This window comes from Gavialis gangeticus, unplaced genomic scaffold, assembly GCF_001723915.1.
Source record: "Gavialis gangeticus isolate Ggan-Ray unplaced genomic scaffold, GavGan_comp1, whole genome shotgun sequence".
In the NCBI taxonomy this organism is placed as follows: domain Eukaryota; kingdom Metazoa; phylum Chordata; order Crocodylia; family Gavialidae; genus Gavialis; species Gavialis gangeticus.
Window position 1 is genome coordinate 151,081,605 of NW_017729024.1, and position 18,723 is coordinate 151,100,327.

At 39.2% G+C, this 18,723-nt stretch overlaps 1 protein-coding gene across 1 annotated transcript in view; it reads left to right on the forward strand.

The window, feature by feature from the left end:
• HCN1 (hyperpolarization activated cyclic nucleotide gated potassium channel 1) overlaps nucleotides 1-18,723 on the forward strand; it is a 367,059-nt gene that overhangs the window by 321,818 nt on the left and 26,518 nt on the right. The window contains exon 6 of the mRNA XM_019518266.1: nucleotides 13,599-13,839. Coding sequence (XP_019373811.1) covers nucleotides 13,599-13,839 — 241 coding nt within the window. The remainder of the gene's footprint in view (nucleotides 1-13,598; nucleotides 13,840-18,723) is intronic.

The window sequence follows — 18,723 nt, forward strand, 5'->3', positions numbered from 1 at the left end:
TTCTGGATTTTTGAAACTGGAGTGGCAGCTGGGGGGGGGGGGGGGGGGGGGGAGTGGCAGCCAGTCCCAGGGCAGCAGCCACGCATCTGTGGCTCATTCTGGAGGTTCCCCAGTCAGCTCTGGAGGGTGGGGTCAGGGGTGAGTGGGTTGGGAAAGCTTCAATCCACTGACCTCACTCTCCAGAACAAGCTGAAAAAACATTAGACTGAATTCCCTCCACTCCCTTTCCCCCCTCCCATTCTGAAAACAGTGCTAGTGCTAGGAGATGGCACAGATCTAAGTTACTGAAGCCACTGTTTTGGAGCATCATGCAATGAGTGAGGGTTTAGATTTTTGTGGTATCAGGCCCTTCTAGAGCAATCTGCAGCTATGCACTTCTGTTTGGTCATGGCTGAAATGACCATGTCCAAATCATGTCCTAATCAATGACCAATGATCAGGGAAATCACTTCTTTTTATCACTTCTCTCTGTACGTTCAGGATCTCCTGCAAGATCTACTGTTAGCCTGTTTCACTCAGCCCACTAGCTGAATGTATTAAGTCATTCCGTGTGCCTGGGAACAAGCTACAGTTGAACACCTGCTCCTATGGCAAGGTTTTTGAATGGCTTCTTATCTGGACATTTACATAGATTATCCACTGGATTCTTGAGGGGCCCATGGTAGGCATATAACTTTCTACCCCAAGGTGTATTCATTTACCAGTCCACAAATCTTTCCTGATCCTGTTATAACCAGAAGAATATTTGCATTCTTTCAAACATAAAATTTACTATTCCAATATCCTAAAGATACTGTCTCTCACTTTTTTCCCTACTGTAATAGTTATTTCCTGAATAGCCTGAGTAGCAAGATGTTGTCCTTGCCACAGGCCTCTCCTTTAAAATGTAAATTCATTGTCTTGAAGGTCCTGGCTTAAGTACCTCAGATTACATCCGCAAGGGGCTATTAGATTGGCCATCAGACATACCCATGTCAGATGCCAATTCTCAGTGGACACACCTACACATTAATTAACGCACGGTAGTTACTGTGCATTTAGTTTAGTACTTGGTTAACCAAGTACTAAATCAATGCACAGTGACTCATGCTACTGTGCATTAGCTCCAGTGCATGCATTTTTAGTGACTTGTCTGATTTTTGCCCAGCATACTATTGCACAATGTTATTAGGCTACTGCACGGTTAGCGTCTCATGTAGATGCGCCTTGTGATTACTTTTTTCAAAAACGAATAGGTGAAGAATGCTTAAGCTAATCATTGTCCCTTCAAACAGTCTTGGCCAAAATATGTAACATGAAAGTTATACTCCTATCAAAAACCACAATTTATCCAGAGCTTACAAAAAAATAAAACATTATGTATACACAAAGACTACATGCACCATATCATTAAAATAAACTCAAGAAAACATGCATGATATTACATGAACATCTCAATATATAGTGGGCTTATGGACCAGTGGGTGTCAGGAACTAACAAGCTTTCCATCTGAATTGTGATTACTGGCAAGCTTTCTGTCTGAACTGTGGCCAGAGCCAGGGATTATATATTGTTGTACATGATTTTATTTTCTGATTTTATGATCTTAAACCCATTATTTTAACATTGAGATGGGGAACTGTTTTCTCTTCTTCCCCCTAAATCAAAGCCATTGTAACAGCCGTATCACTCAATACTAACCCCCCCCCAACATATACAAGAAAATAAACAGGAATATAACCAAGCTTTTAATAATCAAGCTTCACCTGTCTCTGATCACAACTGAACAGTGTGCTTTCAAAAATAGACAACTTAGAATTTGATACGCACTCTCCATCTTAGCAACTACACAACAACTATGCAGTGGCATCATTGTGTAAAAAAATTAACACCCATTATCATAATACACAACCTTGCACCTAGGATAAAAAGCCTTCCATAAACAGTAGGTAGAAATGAAGGAGTTTGTATTTATTGGCATCTGGAACAAAATAATTCCCTAAAGAGAGAGAGAGATAAGTGTTTTCATTATTATAAATAAATGCATTTAAAATATGACAAAATCTAGAAAGATCAGAAAAGACTTTGGCAGCTGCCTAGCTGTTGAACAGAACTGGATGGATATACAATATGCCTTGTCATTCTCTAACCCCAGGCACATTTTTATTATATTGATACTTACAGCAACGTGACAAACTTAGAATGTGAGAAAGAGGTTAATACCCTTTCCTGAGCCATTATTTAAAGTTCATAGCTAGACTATTTTTAGGCCACAGTGTGAGAAGATGTTGGCTGAAAATAGATACAGATCATGTGTCCTTGCAGATTATAGAACACTGGGACATGTCATTTCCAGAGAACATAATTGGGACTAGAAGCAGAATCTCCTTTCCTCTAACCTTTTTGTGTGTGGATTATACTTTCCTTATACAAACATATACTTTACATGAGTTATGCTAACTTCCTCTAAAATCTATAACTTAGATTAATTGCAAATATAGTTGTAGCTTGACACATTATTTCAAAAACTAATTCAGATTTGAAAATTCAAAAGTACACTGACTTTGGCTAGCAAAGCACTTACATACAATTTTGGGGTAATAATTCACAGTAAGTCATATATATTCCCTGTACGCTAATTTACAGTGTTTTGTACTCAACAGTGTAAGTAATTGCATGTTTCATTGTTATAGTATATCACTGATACCCTGTATCTGTACCACCAATCTGCAGTTATATTACATTAAGTTGCTCTGAACCGCAATAGCAGGACATTAAAATGATCTCCTGTGATATAAAATCAAGAGTTTAAATGTATTCATAGAAATAAAGATTAAGATATAGCCTTGTTTAAGATAATTGAAACTCACTTTGAATAAGTCATGGGAGCCCATTTCTTAGAGAAGTAATCCTTTGGCTCTGTTTAATTCATAAGGTTAGTAATGGGTTCATAACTTAAATGCTATTAACAGTTAAATAAATGTAAGATTTCAGGTGTGCAAATGAACAGAGGTTGTTTTTAAAAAGAATATTTAACTGAAGGAAAAAAAGTGTGTCATATTGTACTGCCCCTTCCCAGTGTCACTAGGAGTGTCATGACATTCCAATCCATTTAAAATATGTGCTAGCACAAGCCCAAGGGAAGTGTTACAGTTACTAGGATTTATACCACTCAGGGGTGTACCTAGTACTAAAAGAAGGAACACAAACGTTACAGAAAAAAAGTACAGCATAATTCCTAAACTTGTCACTAGGGAACAGTCCAGTAGAAGAGTATAAAGTTACTATTATTTCTCATGATAGTGTAGCAATGATGGTCCAGGCAACGTGAACGGCAAGAATCTTTTTAGGTGATACCTTTTATTGGACCGACTGCATGGCTGAGATAGTTTTAGACAAGCTTTCATGTATCACAGTTCCCTTCCCTGGGTCTCAGACTGGGTCTCAGACCAAGGAAGGATTCTGTGATACCTGAAAGCTTGTTTTAATCTATCCCAACCTTGCTAGTGCTGCTTGTGGAGCATGCAACCCCTGGCCGCTTAGAAGTTAGACAGCTCTGTTGTAGTATATTTTTGCCTACTGGCTTCTTCTTTTGCAAGTGACAGAATACAAGGTTGCCAGTTACTGGATTAGTAAAATTCTTTCTGCAGCTGTATGCACTGTAACACATTGCTGACTCATATTAAATCTGTGAGCCACCAAAACCCCCATATCTTTCTCAGCGAAATAACTACCTAGGTAGTTATCTCTCATTCTGTATTTGTGCTTTTTGGTTAGTCTCTCACCCTGGTCTTACAGTTCTTTGCTGGAAGACCAGTTCTTCAGCTAGCAAAATCCCTTGATTAGATATCTTTTCTTGATGTTCAGTTAGCCATTCCAAGTTTTGCCCTTTTAAGCTTGGCTGACTCACAAAGTGTTTCTGTAGAAGCCTGAAGAATTGCTTTTAGTTTACCACCTTATTCTACCAGCCACCTATCTTTCATTCACATAGCCTCTTCTATTTCTACTGGTCTGATTTCTCTGTTTCTTCACTGCTTCTGATCTTGATGCTCTACTATGATTATTCTTTCCAGCAGCTGTTGCTACTTGTGTTTCCAGTTGTTACTGCATGCCACCTGTCCCATGTATGTGTCCAGTTGGCTCCAGAATTTCCTGTGTCTAGCCCAGGTAGCTATTCCTCTGCATCTTCTAGCCCCAACTGTGGTTGCACTGCTGCCTTTCCATTGGGTTTCACTGGTAGAGCTAATGACCAGCAGCTGACCTCTTTCCTTTGTGCCCTGCTGCAAAATTTGCTCCAGAATCTAGTTCTAAATGTTTTAAATAGGTCATTGATTCACACTCTCAATCTTGCAATGTTGTATTCTGAAAATTTCAAAAGACCTAAAATGTAGTTGTGATAACTAAAGTAGCTCAGTTTGGGGGACAGATTTTGCCATACCCTAGCCACATAAAGGCTGACTGTACTGCCTTGGAGCTTGAGAATATGTTAGAAATGATCAGTAAGAGCACTGACCAGCATCATTCCCATCCACCACACAAAAGAGCAATGCTCCAGTGTTCTTCCCCAACAAAGTGTGTCCTACATAACCAGCCTAAATAACCTGTCACAGTAAACTAGTGACAAAGGTGGGAGCTCAGTCTTAATTCCATGTGTCATGCACTTCCTCCTATTACTGCCTTTCTCTTAATTCCTGTGGGAGATTTATAGACCCACATATTTATCTGAAAAAGTCATGCTATGTGCACGAAACATTATGATTCATTCTTCTGTTTATCTGGCTAAAAACGCAAAATACTTCTCTGAAGTTTTTAATTGCCTTACTTCTACATTTCTTGAAGATGCTGTTTTTTCTCTTCTGTAGCATGTCCACTGTGTTCAGGAGTGGCAGTGTTTTGAGATGTCTTTGTCAGGAAAAAGTTAACTCCTGGTTTAATCTGTTTAATTCAGAGTATTAAATCTGAACTTCATTGAATGGTTAGAATTAATCAAATTAAATGCAATCAGAAATTAACTAAAAAACTCTAAACATAATTTGAATGTGGATACTTCAAAGCTCAGCTAACTTTGATTTATCCAGAATTATCAGTTAGATTTAATTTAAGCCACATAATCATTTTATACAGAGACACTTTGAAACAATAGACTTTTAATTCATAATAGGCAGGAACTGTTAACCTAGCAATTAATGAGATAAAAGCATTTCTGAACCAGAAGCTCTTGGAGAGCTTTAAAATAACTTAGTGCACAAGCCACAAATGATTTTTAAATAACTTTTTTCTGGTTTTTGTCCTTATTGTGTCTGTTGAACTTTATATGGAGGATTCAGATAGAGCATATCCTTTGAGAACATCTTCCTTTGCATTTCATTTCAGCCAATAGAATTGCAATATGCAGGTACTCTGAGGAGATAACTATGAGTCAGAAATGAAGGGAAAGGTTGGTTGACAAAGAAGCAAAAGTGGAGACAAACCAGGAGGAGACCTGCCCAATTTTCCATTGTTTGTATGGTTTCCTTTTGCATTTGAGGCATCCTAAAAGCTGCTTGTACAGCCGTGTTTGTCTCTAACTATTCTTCTTATGCTTCCATTGTGTCAGAACACTTTCTTGTTGGGAGCCTTTACCTTCAGTCTGTCTTTCCATAGCATCATGTCTATTCACTCCTTGGATGAAATCAGCCTTTTTGAAATCGAGTGCCCTAGTTTTGCTTACCTCATGCTTTCCGTGTCTCAGGGTCTGAAAATCTATTATATTGTGACCGCTTCCTCCCATGTTGCCTATCAGCTTCACATCCTCCACTCATCCTTCCCTGTTGGTCAGGAGAAGATCCAAGATAAATCATTCCGAAGTTGTATCTTCAAACTTTGGGAACAGAAAGTTGTCCTCCACACAATTTAGAAACTGACTCAGCAGTTTGTTTGGCTGTATTGTTCTTCCAACAGGTGTCGAAAAAATTGAAATCTTCCATCAGTACCATCTCATAGATTTTAGATAATTTTTTCACCTCCTTGAAGTGTGCCTCATCCACCTCCTCTTCCTTACTGGGTAGCCCATAATAAATCCCCACCATTATATCAGTTCTATATCTTTCACTTTTTATCTTTATCCAAATGCATTCTGCTCTGCTACCTTGTTCTCTTGAACCAGGGAACAAATTTATGTATTTTTGACACACAAAGTGACACCACCACTTTTCTCTCAATCCTATCCTTCCAAAACAGAGTGTAGCCTTCAGTGTTGATGTCCCACTCATAAAAGCTGCTCCACTGGATCTCTGTGATACCAATCAGGTCATAATTTCTTTCACAGGTTGTAGCTTTTAGCTCATCTTGTTTATTTCCCATACTTCTCACATCTGTATACATACATCAGATATATTTTACGGTTTGACCTACTTGCTTCCCTTTTGTATCATTTGTTGCTCTCCTGAGGCTCTCTGGCCCTTTCCCAGAATTGATCTGCTTCTTCCAGTTTTCTCATATCAGAGTTTAGCAGTATACAGTTTAAAACGAGTCCGTAAGAGTTGTGCCTTGTATAAAACTTAAAGAACAAGGGGAAAACTTGTTCTAAGCACTGTTCTGCTACCCTGATCTTGGAGTTAACCAGAGACTGAATTGACCATTCACCTACTTTAAAGCAGTAAAGAGTTGGTTTAAATTCTTCCAGCTTATGATTTCCTAGGGACCCCTCCATTAGCTGATCATTGCCAAGTCATATCATGCTTTAGTTCCAGGCCCTGGTGTCTCATCCCATTCTCTCTTTCTTCAGTCCCTCCCTCCCCCAAGACCTCCTACTTCCACAAAAGGGGGAATGGATGATGTAAAACATCTGTGCAAGCTGGACACCACATGAACCACACAACACCTCATGTCTTGGGTGTCGTCCCAAGTAACCCAAGTAACAAGGATGTGCATCTCCCTGTAACCCTAAATCAACAACAGAGACAAAGTATAGCCAATATGAGTGAGCAGAAACAGCAACAGTACTATAGTAGTTATAGTAATGACATCTTAAGCCACCTTGGCAGAGTCATCAATCATCTGCCTGCATACTGAAGTAATGCAAAACAGTGAGATGTGATGACTAACCTCAGGCTGAAAATAGCTGTCAGGGAGAACTATAAAATTAGGGAATAATAGGGAATTAATTCTGAATAAAATCAAATCAATTGTTTGAACTAAAACAATGACCCTTCTTTCTAAATCTTATATTAGGAATATTCCTTTTATTTTAACCACTGAGTTTTATATATATTTCCCTCCTACGACATTCTTGGAATAGAATTAAGGAGTGAAAAGCTGTGTGTCTGCATCATGGAGGTCCAATCCTGTGGAAACTACACAGGAACAAAATGAGTGAAAAATATATGGCGATTTCAGGATTGAAACTTGTTTCTGAAGTCTGTCCTTATATTTCTTTTGCGCATATATGGAACCCAAAATGTTATTTTTTCTTGGTGCTTTACCAATTACAGGAAAGCACATCCATATTTTACTGCCTTTTGTCTCCCTGTTTAAATTTAAAGCAATAGAAAAGAACTTGAAACTGCTGCATTGCTTGTGACTCACAGAAGTGTCTTTTGCTCACCTAGCGTGATCTCACTTCTGAATAAAAGAACACTTTAAGGAAAAACAAAGCACTTTAAAGTGTCACATTTCTCTTTCCCCTCTTGGTAATTTTATACCTTTTGACATTTAAATCAGGAAATTTTGAACTTTAGCATGAACTCCTAACAAAAGTAAAAGCTAAGCCATAAAATGAATGTACTTACTAGAACAACAATATCTAAAATTATCACAGCAGTGTGGCTGGGAAAACTGAGGCATTCATTAGATAAACTTAGAAAATATAGGTGTGTTCATCTGTTCATGTATAGATATAGATTAGATAGAAAAATATAGATTATATATAGTAAGAGGGAGAGGTGGGTGGAATAAATAAATGGGAGAGAAATAAAGGTTCAAAATAGAAGAAAAAGTATGAATAATTGAGTATACATTTCAATTCTATTCATGCTTATATATAAAATATATACAAATATTTGCATTTCCCAAAAAATATCTGGTTCTCTTCCTTTTGAAGTTGAAGAATTCTCTTCACTCTCTGAATGTAAGAGTTGCATGCCATATCCTAAAGTCATTGCAATATCACATCTACCACTATTGTTGTTTCTCACACTGCATCCTTTCTGTTGGTTTTCTTATTTTCTCTTTGTTTCTTGTCTTGTCTCCCCCCACATTTATTTCTGTGAATGGTAGGGGGAAGTATTCTTAACTCTTTTTCCCTTACACAATTTATATAGGTAGGAGCTGTAGGAATAGGAGGCTTATAGTTTTACCCATGGCTCCCTTCTATGGCTCTTTCCCCTCTGTGAGTGAAGGTGGCAGGAGGCTATTTCCCCTTACCAGTGATGTAGTGCCAGCAACCTTAATGCATTAAGACCAATGTATGACATTAAGAGAGGAAACAGGCCTCTCTTTTAGAGGAACAAGGGAAACAGAAGAGATTTCTCTATGATACATAACCTCATGACATGAAATGTATCTTTTGAGTGGGAGGACTGGTGCTACTGCACTGTCCTCTGTCTGGCATACCTGGTTGTATAATGAGCAGCATTACCAAGACCCTTTAAAGCAGCCGTTGAAGACCCTAGGTTTTCTTGTACTCATGAAGAAGCTTTGTTCCTGGGCTGGGGTAGGAGTGGGTTCCCTTGAGCATCCTAATCTGCTGATTTTGAGGTTGATGCTTGGTAAGCTTGCTCTGGTGGTTGTCCGCCCATTCCCGGATGAGCTTAGTTTAAAGCCCAATCGAGCAGGTCAGCCATTCTAGCTGATAAGATCTTCTTTCCCAGTGAAGTGAGGTGGACATCATCTACTTAGACTTTAATTCTATTTCCCATGAATTAAACTGAAGGGTACTGGCCTAGACCAGTCTACAGTGAGGTGGGTAGACAACTGGTTTAGAGGCCAATCCCAGAGACTTGTAATCAATGGGATGACCTCGTCCTGGAGAGCTGTCTCCAATGGTGTCCCCCAGGGATCTTTGGTTGGGCCCGTGCTTTTTTATATATTTATTAATGACTTGGATTAAAGTGTGGAATGCTCTGTGATTAAGTTTACAGATGATAACAAGTGTGGGGAAATATGGGAACACCAGAGGAGGTGGTAAGGATCCAGGATGACCTTGACACATTGGTTCAATTGGCTGATTGGAATCAGATGAAGTTCAACAGGAAAAAGTGCCGGGTCCTTCGTCTGAGTACGAAAAAGCTTCAACATAACTATAGGATAAGCAGTAGCCCCCTGGCTGGCATAGCATCTGAATGAGGCCTCAGGGTCACAATCAACCAAAAGAGAATATAAGCCAACAGTGCGCGGAAGTCGCCAGCATGGCAAATAGAACTCTTGTGTGCATCAGCCGATGTGCTGCTCACAGATCCAAGGAGGGGCTTCTCCCTCTCTACTCAGCATTGGTGAGGCCACAGCTGGAGTACTATGCCCAGTTTTGGGCACTGCACTTCAAGAAGGATGTGCATAAGCTCAAGAGGGTGCAGAAAAGGGCCACCCACATGATTAGGGACCTGGAGGATAGGCCCTATAAGGAGAGACTCTGGGAGCTGGGCTTGTTCAGTCTGAGTAAGAGGATGCTGAGAGGTGACTTGATAGCTGCCTACAAGTATGTCAGAGGGAGCACCAAGATCTGGGGGAGCAACTCTTAAGGAAGGTACCCCTTGGGAGGATGAGGACCAATGAGCACAAACTAATAGAGGCAAGATTTAGGCTGGACATAAAGAAGAACTTCTTCTCTGTAAGGGTAACTAGAACATGGAATACACTCCCAGCAGAGGTTGTGCAGTTGCCATCTTTGAAGGTGTTCAAGAGGAGGCTGGATAAGCACCTCATTGAGCTAGTTTGAGCTCATTAATCTCTTGCCTATGGCACGGGACTGGATTTGATGATCTTACAGCTCCCTTCCGGTCCATTAATTCTATGATTCTGTCTCCAGCTCAGCTGGGGACAGCAGCAGCAATGGGTAGGGGAAGGCAGTACACATTCCACTGAGCAGGAAGGGGAAGGGTGTGTGCAGGGAAGATTCCTTATCTGCTCCAGGGACCTTTAAAAAGGCTGCTGCTCCTCTGGTGTGGTCTGTACACCTTGGTATGGAGACAGAGTCTGGGAGCTGGGGTGCAGCCCCCCACCCCCCGCAGTGAAGGTTGCTGCTCCTGCACCCCCTTTCCAAATTTCTGGATCCATCTATGCACACGTCATGTCAGTCTAGGAGCTGAGTCTCTAGGATTGGGCCTTTGGCTTTGTACCTTAATCCAGTCACAGCTTGAACCAAAAGTTAAGCAGCATTTTTGTGCTTGAAGTGAAAGGAAGCCAATTATGCCAACTCTTGTGAAAAAATTGTGAGACTCACAATGTCCAAGTCAAATTAACTCTGACTCATGAACTCCAATAAGAGAGATCAAATCTCAGGGTTTTTTATTCTTTTGCTGCATGTAAAGCAGCGTTGTGCCAGTAAGTCTGTGAGGTGGAGGGAAGGGGAAGGGGCAGGGGGGCAGATTGAGGCCCCCCATGGGTAGGGAGGAAGTGGGGTAGAGGCTAGGGTGAATGGGGCCTTGGGGCCAGGGCATGTTGTGCAACAGAGCCACAGACAGCTCGACCAGGCAGGGGTTGGGCGGGGGGGAGAGTGGGCACGGCTCCCTGCCACTGCAAGCACCCCCAGGGGAGGCATGGTGGGCACATGCCCCCTAGATTTGTGTGCGGGGCAGAGACCAGCTGCAGGCTAAGGCTCTATGCCCTGCTGCCTTTGTCCCAGGAGCCATGTGCAAGATGGCTTGGTCCCACTCAGCAAGAGCCACCACACCTTTCCCCACACAGGAATGCAGGAATCCCAGGCCTTTTAAAGGAGCTTAGCTCAAAGGCCTGGGGCTAAACAAATAAAAGAAAGTGTGGAGCAGGCAGGAAGGGGGTGGAGAGTGATTGATGGTGAGAATTCTGTTTTGTTTCCAGAGCTCTTAGAAGACCTTTCAAATATCAGATGAAATCCTGGCCCTGTTGAAATCAGTGGGAGTTTTGTCTCTGACTTAGTGAGGTGCTCTCATTGACTTCAGCTGGAGGTCAGGATTATATCTTCTGCTTTCTGCACCCATTACCCTGCGTATGCTGTGTAATGTCTTATTTTTCACTTCTTCTGTCTCTAGTTCCTCAGTTCTTAAAGTGAAATTTCATTATACAGTAATTATATGAAACTGCACAATTTCTTACACCCTTGACTCATCCTATCAAAAGAAGCAGGAGTAAAGTGCATTTAGTACACATCTAAGGGTGTGGACACAGGAAGGTTTGGTGCTCTTTCAGAAGGGAAATAATTCAAAAGGGCAGCAGCTGTTATGTTCTGACTGTCATGTGTGAATGAGCTGAGAATAATTTGAAAGTAGCAAAACCCTCTTCAGTTTTAACACTCCTTCATCCAGGGTTAAAGTTGAGGCATTTTTCTGCATTTGAATCATTCTCGGCTTGTTCACACATTACAATTAGAAGTACAGCTACTGCCCTTTTGAAAGGTTCCCCCTTTGAAAGGGCTCCAAGCATTCATGTGTCCACACCCTAACTATAGAGATGAAACTGTGAAGTCTGAAACCAAAGGGAATTGCTACATTTCTCCTTTACTTTGTCTCATTTTACTACTATTTCCAACTTGTTCTTATGGAGTGACATTCTCTAGGGGGGAAAGTTATGAGGTGTTGTATGTCTATCCTAAAAATAGTACAAGAGAGTAAATTTGGAATGAGCTTTTTAATGGAGAGCAAGATTTTGCTGAAGATAACATCTTCCTTTTTCTCAGGCAATGCTTTTCCCCTTGCACTCTCCAATTTTCCTTTTTTATTTTAGAGTGATGGATCCATTACAGTATGGTTATTTCTCTTGTGTCATGAGCATACTTCATTGTGCAACAAAAATCTAATAGTAAAAACTAAAGCAATCCTAATGAATGGCAATTTTCATCTTCCTAATGGTACCTGTGGTAGCAGGGATTGGATTTGATGATCCCAAGGTTTTTTCTAGTCATATTTTTCCAGCATTATAAAAACGTCCCCGTTTGTTATAATGAATTTCTAGTATACATTGATTGCTATTGCCAAGGTAATGTTTAGTTTTGAATGGTAATTGGCAGAATTTAAAAGTGACCTTTGTTTTCATCTGTATTTGTGAACAAACAAATATATAATCTATTTTCTCATCATACATTTAATATAACATTAGAAGCAAGTAAAACAGTGATAATCTCCACTTGAACCCTCCACAGAGTCCCACAAAGTTAGCAACACTTTGAACACAAGGGTCTGCTTTTATGAATTTCTTTGCTGCCTGGCTTATTCACTCCACAAGGGGCTGTGGAATTGGTTGTTGGTGTGTGAGACCTTCAGGAGCAGCCTCAGTGGCTGGGGCTGCCCTTCCCCCTGAGGTACAGACCAGGGGGCAGGAGGCAAAAGAGTGGAAAGAGCAGGGTATAGCCGGGTGAAATCCTGACCCTCCCACCCTAAAGTGGCACCAGCTAGAACAGTGATTCTCAATTTTTTTAACTTCAGCTCCCCTCCCCACAATATCTTTTCTGAATTTAAACTTAGCTCAGTGATTTTCAATTGCTGTGCAATGAAATTCAGAAAAGTTATGGAAATTGAGAACCACTAGTATAAGACTAATCCTTTGGTTAAAAAAAAGATTATTTGTTGTCAAGTTTTTAACAGTAAACCTCAGAACTTGCATGGTTTCTCTGGCAGGGGAATGAAATATGTTACATGTTTTGAAACTCTCTCTCTCTCACTCTCTTTTGGAGTTTAAGAGCAAAGTGTGCTACCAATTTTAATCCAGAAAAAAATATGCTCCAGGTATCGCATGTTAGGAAACACTGGGCACATCTACATGAGATCACTGACTGTGTAGTAGCCAAATATACTGCACAGTAGTATGTCACAGCATGGAAATACTATAATACTATGCCAGTGCTACTGTGCAGTAACTCTGGTTATTGCACATTTATTTAGTACTAGTTAATAAATGCGCAGTAACCATTGCACAGTAGCGTCCTGCGTAGATCGGCCAACTGAGTTAACCAATACAAAATAAGGGCTGATTTAAGGGACTCTTTTCCGTAATTTATTGAGCTTTGGGTCAAGCCAGTGGTGTGCATTGTGCTCCCACTGTTATGTAGAATGATAGGCCAGTTTTTCTGCTTATGTAACTTAAAATCAATTTATTGGAGCAATGGCAGCAGAAAATGTGACCTGTCAGTAGCTGTAATTCTTGATCTTTCTTTCCTTCTTGAAAGATCAGCAAGAGTACCTAACATGCAGAATGCTGTGAAGAGGCTATCCTTCACCTTAATTATATAAAACTACTTGGTGTTTTTTGTGTTCCTATTTTCTTTACCTTTTTATCAGAAACAGGGATGAAAATTAAAATTATTAGAAAAAAGATGCACAATAAATTAATTATTCAGTAAGTACATGGTGGATTTTTTGTGGGGTGGGGGAGTTTTGTCTATCTACTCATACTACTACATTGTACTATTTCTGTTGGCTAACTATTGGTATCATGTTTCCTTCTCTTTTAGGAGATAGTCAACTTCAACTGTCGCAAGCTTGTTGCCACAATGCCTCTTTTTGCCAATGCAGACCCAAATTTTGTGACTGCCATGCTGAGCAAACTGCGTTTTGAGGTGTTCCAACCTGGTGATTACATTATCCGAGAAGGTGCTGTGGGTAAAAAGATGTATTTCATTCAGCATGGGGTTGCTGGTGTCATCACCAAGTCCAATAAGGAACTGAAGCTGACAGATGGCTCTTATTTTGGAGGTGAGTGGGAAAGAAGTGCATGATAAGATTGGGGCGAATGCACTAAAACAAAACATGTTCAGATGCCAGACGTAAACAGACATCAGAATGTGTCAACTGAGCATTTGTTGCTTGGAGAACTCTGATGCACAAAATGGTGCCTGAAATATTTTTAAATAATGCATTGATTGCTTACTACTAAATATAAAGGATGTCCTTTCTCAGGTGTTGCCTATAATAATTATATAAGCTAAATTTGGCTCAATATTAAAAGCATCCTTAGATAATGCATTATATTTTATTAAGGATACATGCTAATTTGCATAGTAAATTTAAAAGCCAAGAATATTTTAAACATAAAATATGCAGAAATCATCTTCAAAATGAATTTCATGTTTTTAGTCCTCAGTGTGACAATATACCAATGAAAGAGAATCCATTGTACAAAAATAAAAATAAAAAGGAAGTTAAACAGTGGATTAAATAAAAGCATTATTACTTGTGATTTTCAAGTATTGCCAGTGAAGTTTCAGGCTGTTTTTGTGTTTTTTCACTAATTTTTAGTATGCAGCATTAATTAGACTTCCAGTGTATGCTATGATAGTCTAGCCTTTCTAATTAACTAGACAGCTCTCTGGCAGATGTATGTTAATAAGAACTAAATATTAATTTTAGTCCAATTTAATTCTTCTCATAATTCTAATAAAAAAAAGATTTCCATTTAATTGAAGGGAGTTATACTATTTAAATATGGATGTAGGTATACTTTGTCATACATAATAACCAACCAACATAAAAAGATATTGGCTGTGATTATAGGATATTTTAGTTCAATTGAAGAGTATCTACTTAGGGTTACAAATGACATATTTTGCAAAAGTTGTTCTGAGCATATACATTTATCACTTACATCAACTACTGTTACTGAACTGGCTCATAGATACTGAGGGTGCATCTACACATGTGCTTAATGCGCATTAGCCCATTTTAATTTGCATTAAAGCATCATTAAAAATCATGGGTATTTATAGATGTGCTTGATGGGGGGGGCACTTTAATTAGCGCAGCTCTGAGAGTGTCATATGCATCAGTGTCCCTGTACATAAAAATGGTGGCAGGGTGTTTTGAATTAAGTTTAAAGTGCCTCACCACCATTTTTCAGAGTGGAGACACTGATACAAGTGACGCTGGAATCTGCTGGAAGACAGTAATTACCACAATCTAGCAGATTCATTGTTACAGTGTCAGAGCAACCCCCCTATATGTGTAAAGGAGCCTTGTGCTATTTAGTTAATGCTCATTAAGATTGGCTAATGCACATTTTCCTAGTACCTCACAATGGAGGTACTAGATTTAATACGCATTAACTACAGCATGTTAATGCTGTGTAGACACACCCTTAGTTTTTGTATTAATTTTCATTAAAGCCCATTCATTTTCATTAAAACCCATGAAGCACTGCAGAATTGTTTCAAGAGTCTCTCAGAATTTGTTGTATGCAAAGCCTAACCAGTGACACTTAGCGATAGGTTGCCTTGCCAGCTTGAAATCAGGTAGAAGGCAAGATAGAGATGCACCTTATCGAGGTGCAGCTGATAAATTGAGCTAATCTCCTGAAAACTTATTATCTCCAATTCAGTAATATTTAGATGGCATACAGATTTGTAGATGAGTAAGGACCTAGGTTCTGAAACTGGCCATAGCGCTTTTATATTTAGGTCCAATGAGATTCCAATACGAAAACTGTATTCTAGCGGCTGAGTGTCTGTAGTGGTACAAGTAACTCCTTAGCTTTTCATGCTTTTTCTCTAACCATCACAATTGAATCTATTGTACAAATTAAAAAAAGCAGTTGAGATAGCAAAACAGCAGAAGTGAGTATAAATATGTTGTGTTGAATAACAGAAGCAAAATAATTCATATTGTTATGATAGCAAATATCCAGAATCTCTCTCAGACCTTAAGAAGAAAATGCTTGTGTTGCTTCCTCTCAAAATATAGTACATTACAAAATTAGACACAAAATTTAACAAAAGAAACCCAAAATACTGTCCTTTCTAAAACATGTCTATGGAAATTATATAGGTGGGACTGAAAGAACTGTCTATAATTAAGGCTACCAAGCACTTGCCATTGTAAGATTCTGCTTTTAAGTTCAGCCATTTGAGCTGTATTTTTTCTTGCCCACTGGCTGTCTCAGAATCAGGTGAATCAGGCCCAGCCTGCCTTGTATGTGTGTGATTTTGTTTTGTTTTGGTCTTTTTGTCTAATCTGTTATCTGTAATTTCTCTGTTTCACACTCCTTTGTGCTACAGCAGTGGCAGAAAATGGTAATGAGTTGCCTTTCATTCATGCTTAATATCACAGTGTCTTGAATAGCAGATGGGTTATATTATTAAATTGCTTATAATATTTTTGCGCTAGAGGAAGTGCCTAGAAAGTTGTTAGATGCACATAAAATGGAAAAAAAGGGGAAAAGATTTAAGTTCTTTATGAATACATTACAAATGTATATCTTTTTATGGGGAAATGTACACAATGCCATTTACTGCAAATTCATAGAGCAGAAATAATATCTTCATGTATTTAATGAGCCTAATACTAATCTCATTTATGCTTACTGGTGCAAAACTGGTATAAAACCATTTATATCTGTTAGTTCTGATATATGTAAGTAATAGAAGAATCAATACATGATTATTTCAGTTGTGTTCTTTTAATTAAAAATATATCTTATTGGGTCAAGTACCAGCCAAAGAAAGGACTTTTTATATATTAAATATAAGCTAAATTGATTAAATGTCCTCTTATTCTAGTAGTTTCTTTCCTCTCATTCATTGTGTTAGTTTACAAAAGGGCTTTTGGTGCTTCTTCCAGCCCCTTGGTAAGATTCTCTCCTTCTAAACCAGCCACATAGTTTAAGGGCATGTCTACACATTGCTCTACATCACCATACAGCGTACTGCCGTGATGTAGCGATCACATGAGTGTGCACATGATTGGCAGCTGTGTCACCTTAGCAGCACACTCCCCCATTATAGGATGCCGCTACAGTGACATAGTGGCAAAATCTAACCATGTGCCGCGCACACGGTGCAGTACAGGCAGTTACTGTGCTGTGCTTTAGTACTTCCAGTAAGAACAACGATGTGTAGATGCACCCTAAATGACCTAAAGTGACAGAATCAAGCTCTAGAAAGGTATCTGAGAATTACAGGCAACCCCTACTTGACACTGTTTCACTTAGCACTATTTCGCTATAATGCTCATTTTAAATTGATACCTGGTTTGACTTAGCACTCAGTGAATTTTGCTAAAACGCTCATGGTCACCATCCTGGGTCATTAAAAACAATTGTGGTCACCATCTTGGGTCATCAAATACTTTCAGTTTCGCTTAATGCTTATTTCGCTTAAAGTTCGGTCTTTCAGGAACCAATTAAGAGTGCTAAACTGGGGTTGCCTGTACTTCCTTATAAGGGTATGAAATGGCCTGATCAGCACCCACACCATCTACTTATGTGATCCCTGGCATAACTGGCATTACAGGGGCTTTCTCTGAAAGACATTGATACTCTGAGTTGGCATAAATGTGGGTTGGCATAATTTGCTTCCTGATGCTCACATCGTCCTCACCTTGGTGTACCAAAAATATAGAAGCCTCCAAAAAACTAGAGTGGAACTTCAACTAGAGTGGCACTTCTAAAATCTAAAGTGGCACTTCAGCATGTGATTAATTACCTTTGTGCTTCAAACATACTCAGCTGATCCTCTGTTTCAAAATAAAAAATATATATACAGATATAGTACTTTTTAAGTCACCAAATCTTAAACAGTATGTAATAGAACAGGTACTTCTGGGAACCCAGTTAGTACCCTGTTGTTATTTGAAATGCTTTCTTGTTGATGCACAGATGGCTATTTTTCTACTCTGGTCCCTGATCTTTCAAGTCACTGGCAAAACTCCCATTGACCTGAATGAAAGTAGTATAAAGCCTTAATTCTGAAAACTAACTGCCTCTAACTTATCTCCTCTCCATCTGGTTCCACACCTGTGTTTATATACATTTGTTCAGCTTCTGGGAAACCACAGTCCTTTTTAAAAATATGCTTTTGGAACCCAAGGGATCCAAATATGGTCTAATGGTCACAAAAACTCAAAGCAAAGTTTCCTACATTTCATTCTTCAATGATTTCTTTATTGAATACTTTCTAATTACAGACATTAAAATAGTAAAATATAACACACACTTCCATATTGTTTCACTGGGTATTTTATTAACTGTTTTGACTCCTTAGGGCTCATAATGCCTTCCTCTGTTTATGTTCATTATGGGCCCATTAATTTTGGGTGCCCAATTCTCTTTCTGCTGTTGCCCTTTCACCCATGTTTTTGCAGCTCCCCTTTGCCCGCATACCCTGGATGACAACATTTACCTTTCTTTGGTTCACAGCAGGTGCATCTACATGTTCATTAATTTGCCGTATTTACTATGCATTAAGTTGAGTCCTTAGATAACCAAGTACTAAATTAATGCATAGTAACTCATGCACAGTAGCACCGGCATATGGGATTTTTCAGATGCTAACTGTGCAGTAGCCTAATACTACTGTGCACTAACATATTAGCATGGGTTATGCCTGGCATGCTACTGCACAGTGTTAGGCTACTGTGAAGTTAGCCACTTGTGTACACACACCCAGACTAGCACAAAATCTAAGGTTCCTCACAGAGTATTTTATTCTGAAAATTTCCAGGAGACAGATATGAACTGGACAGAATTATGTCCACTTGATTATATGTATTCAATAAACACTTTTAAGCAGCACTTATGTATCTGCTTATACATAATACAAACTGGGCAAGTCTACATGAGATGCTGACTGTGCAGTAGCCTGATACTAC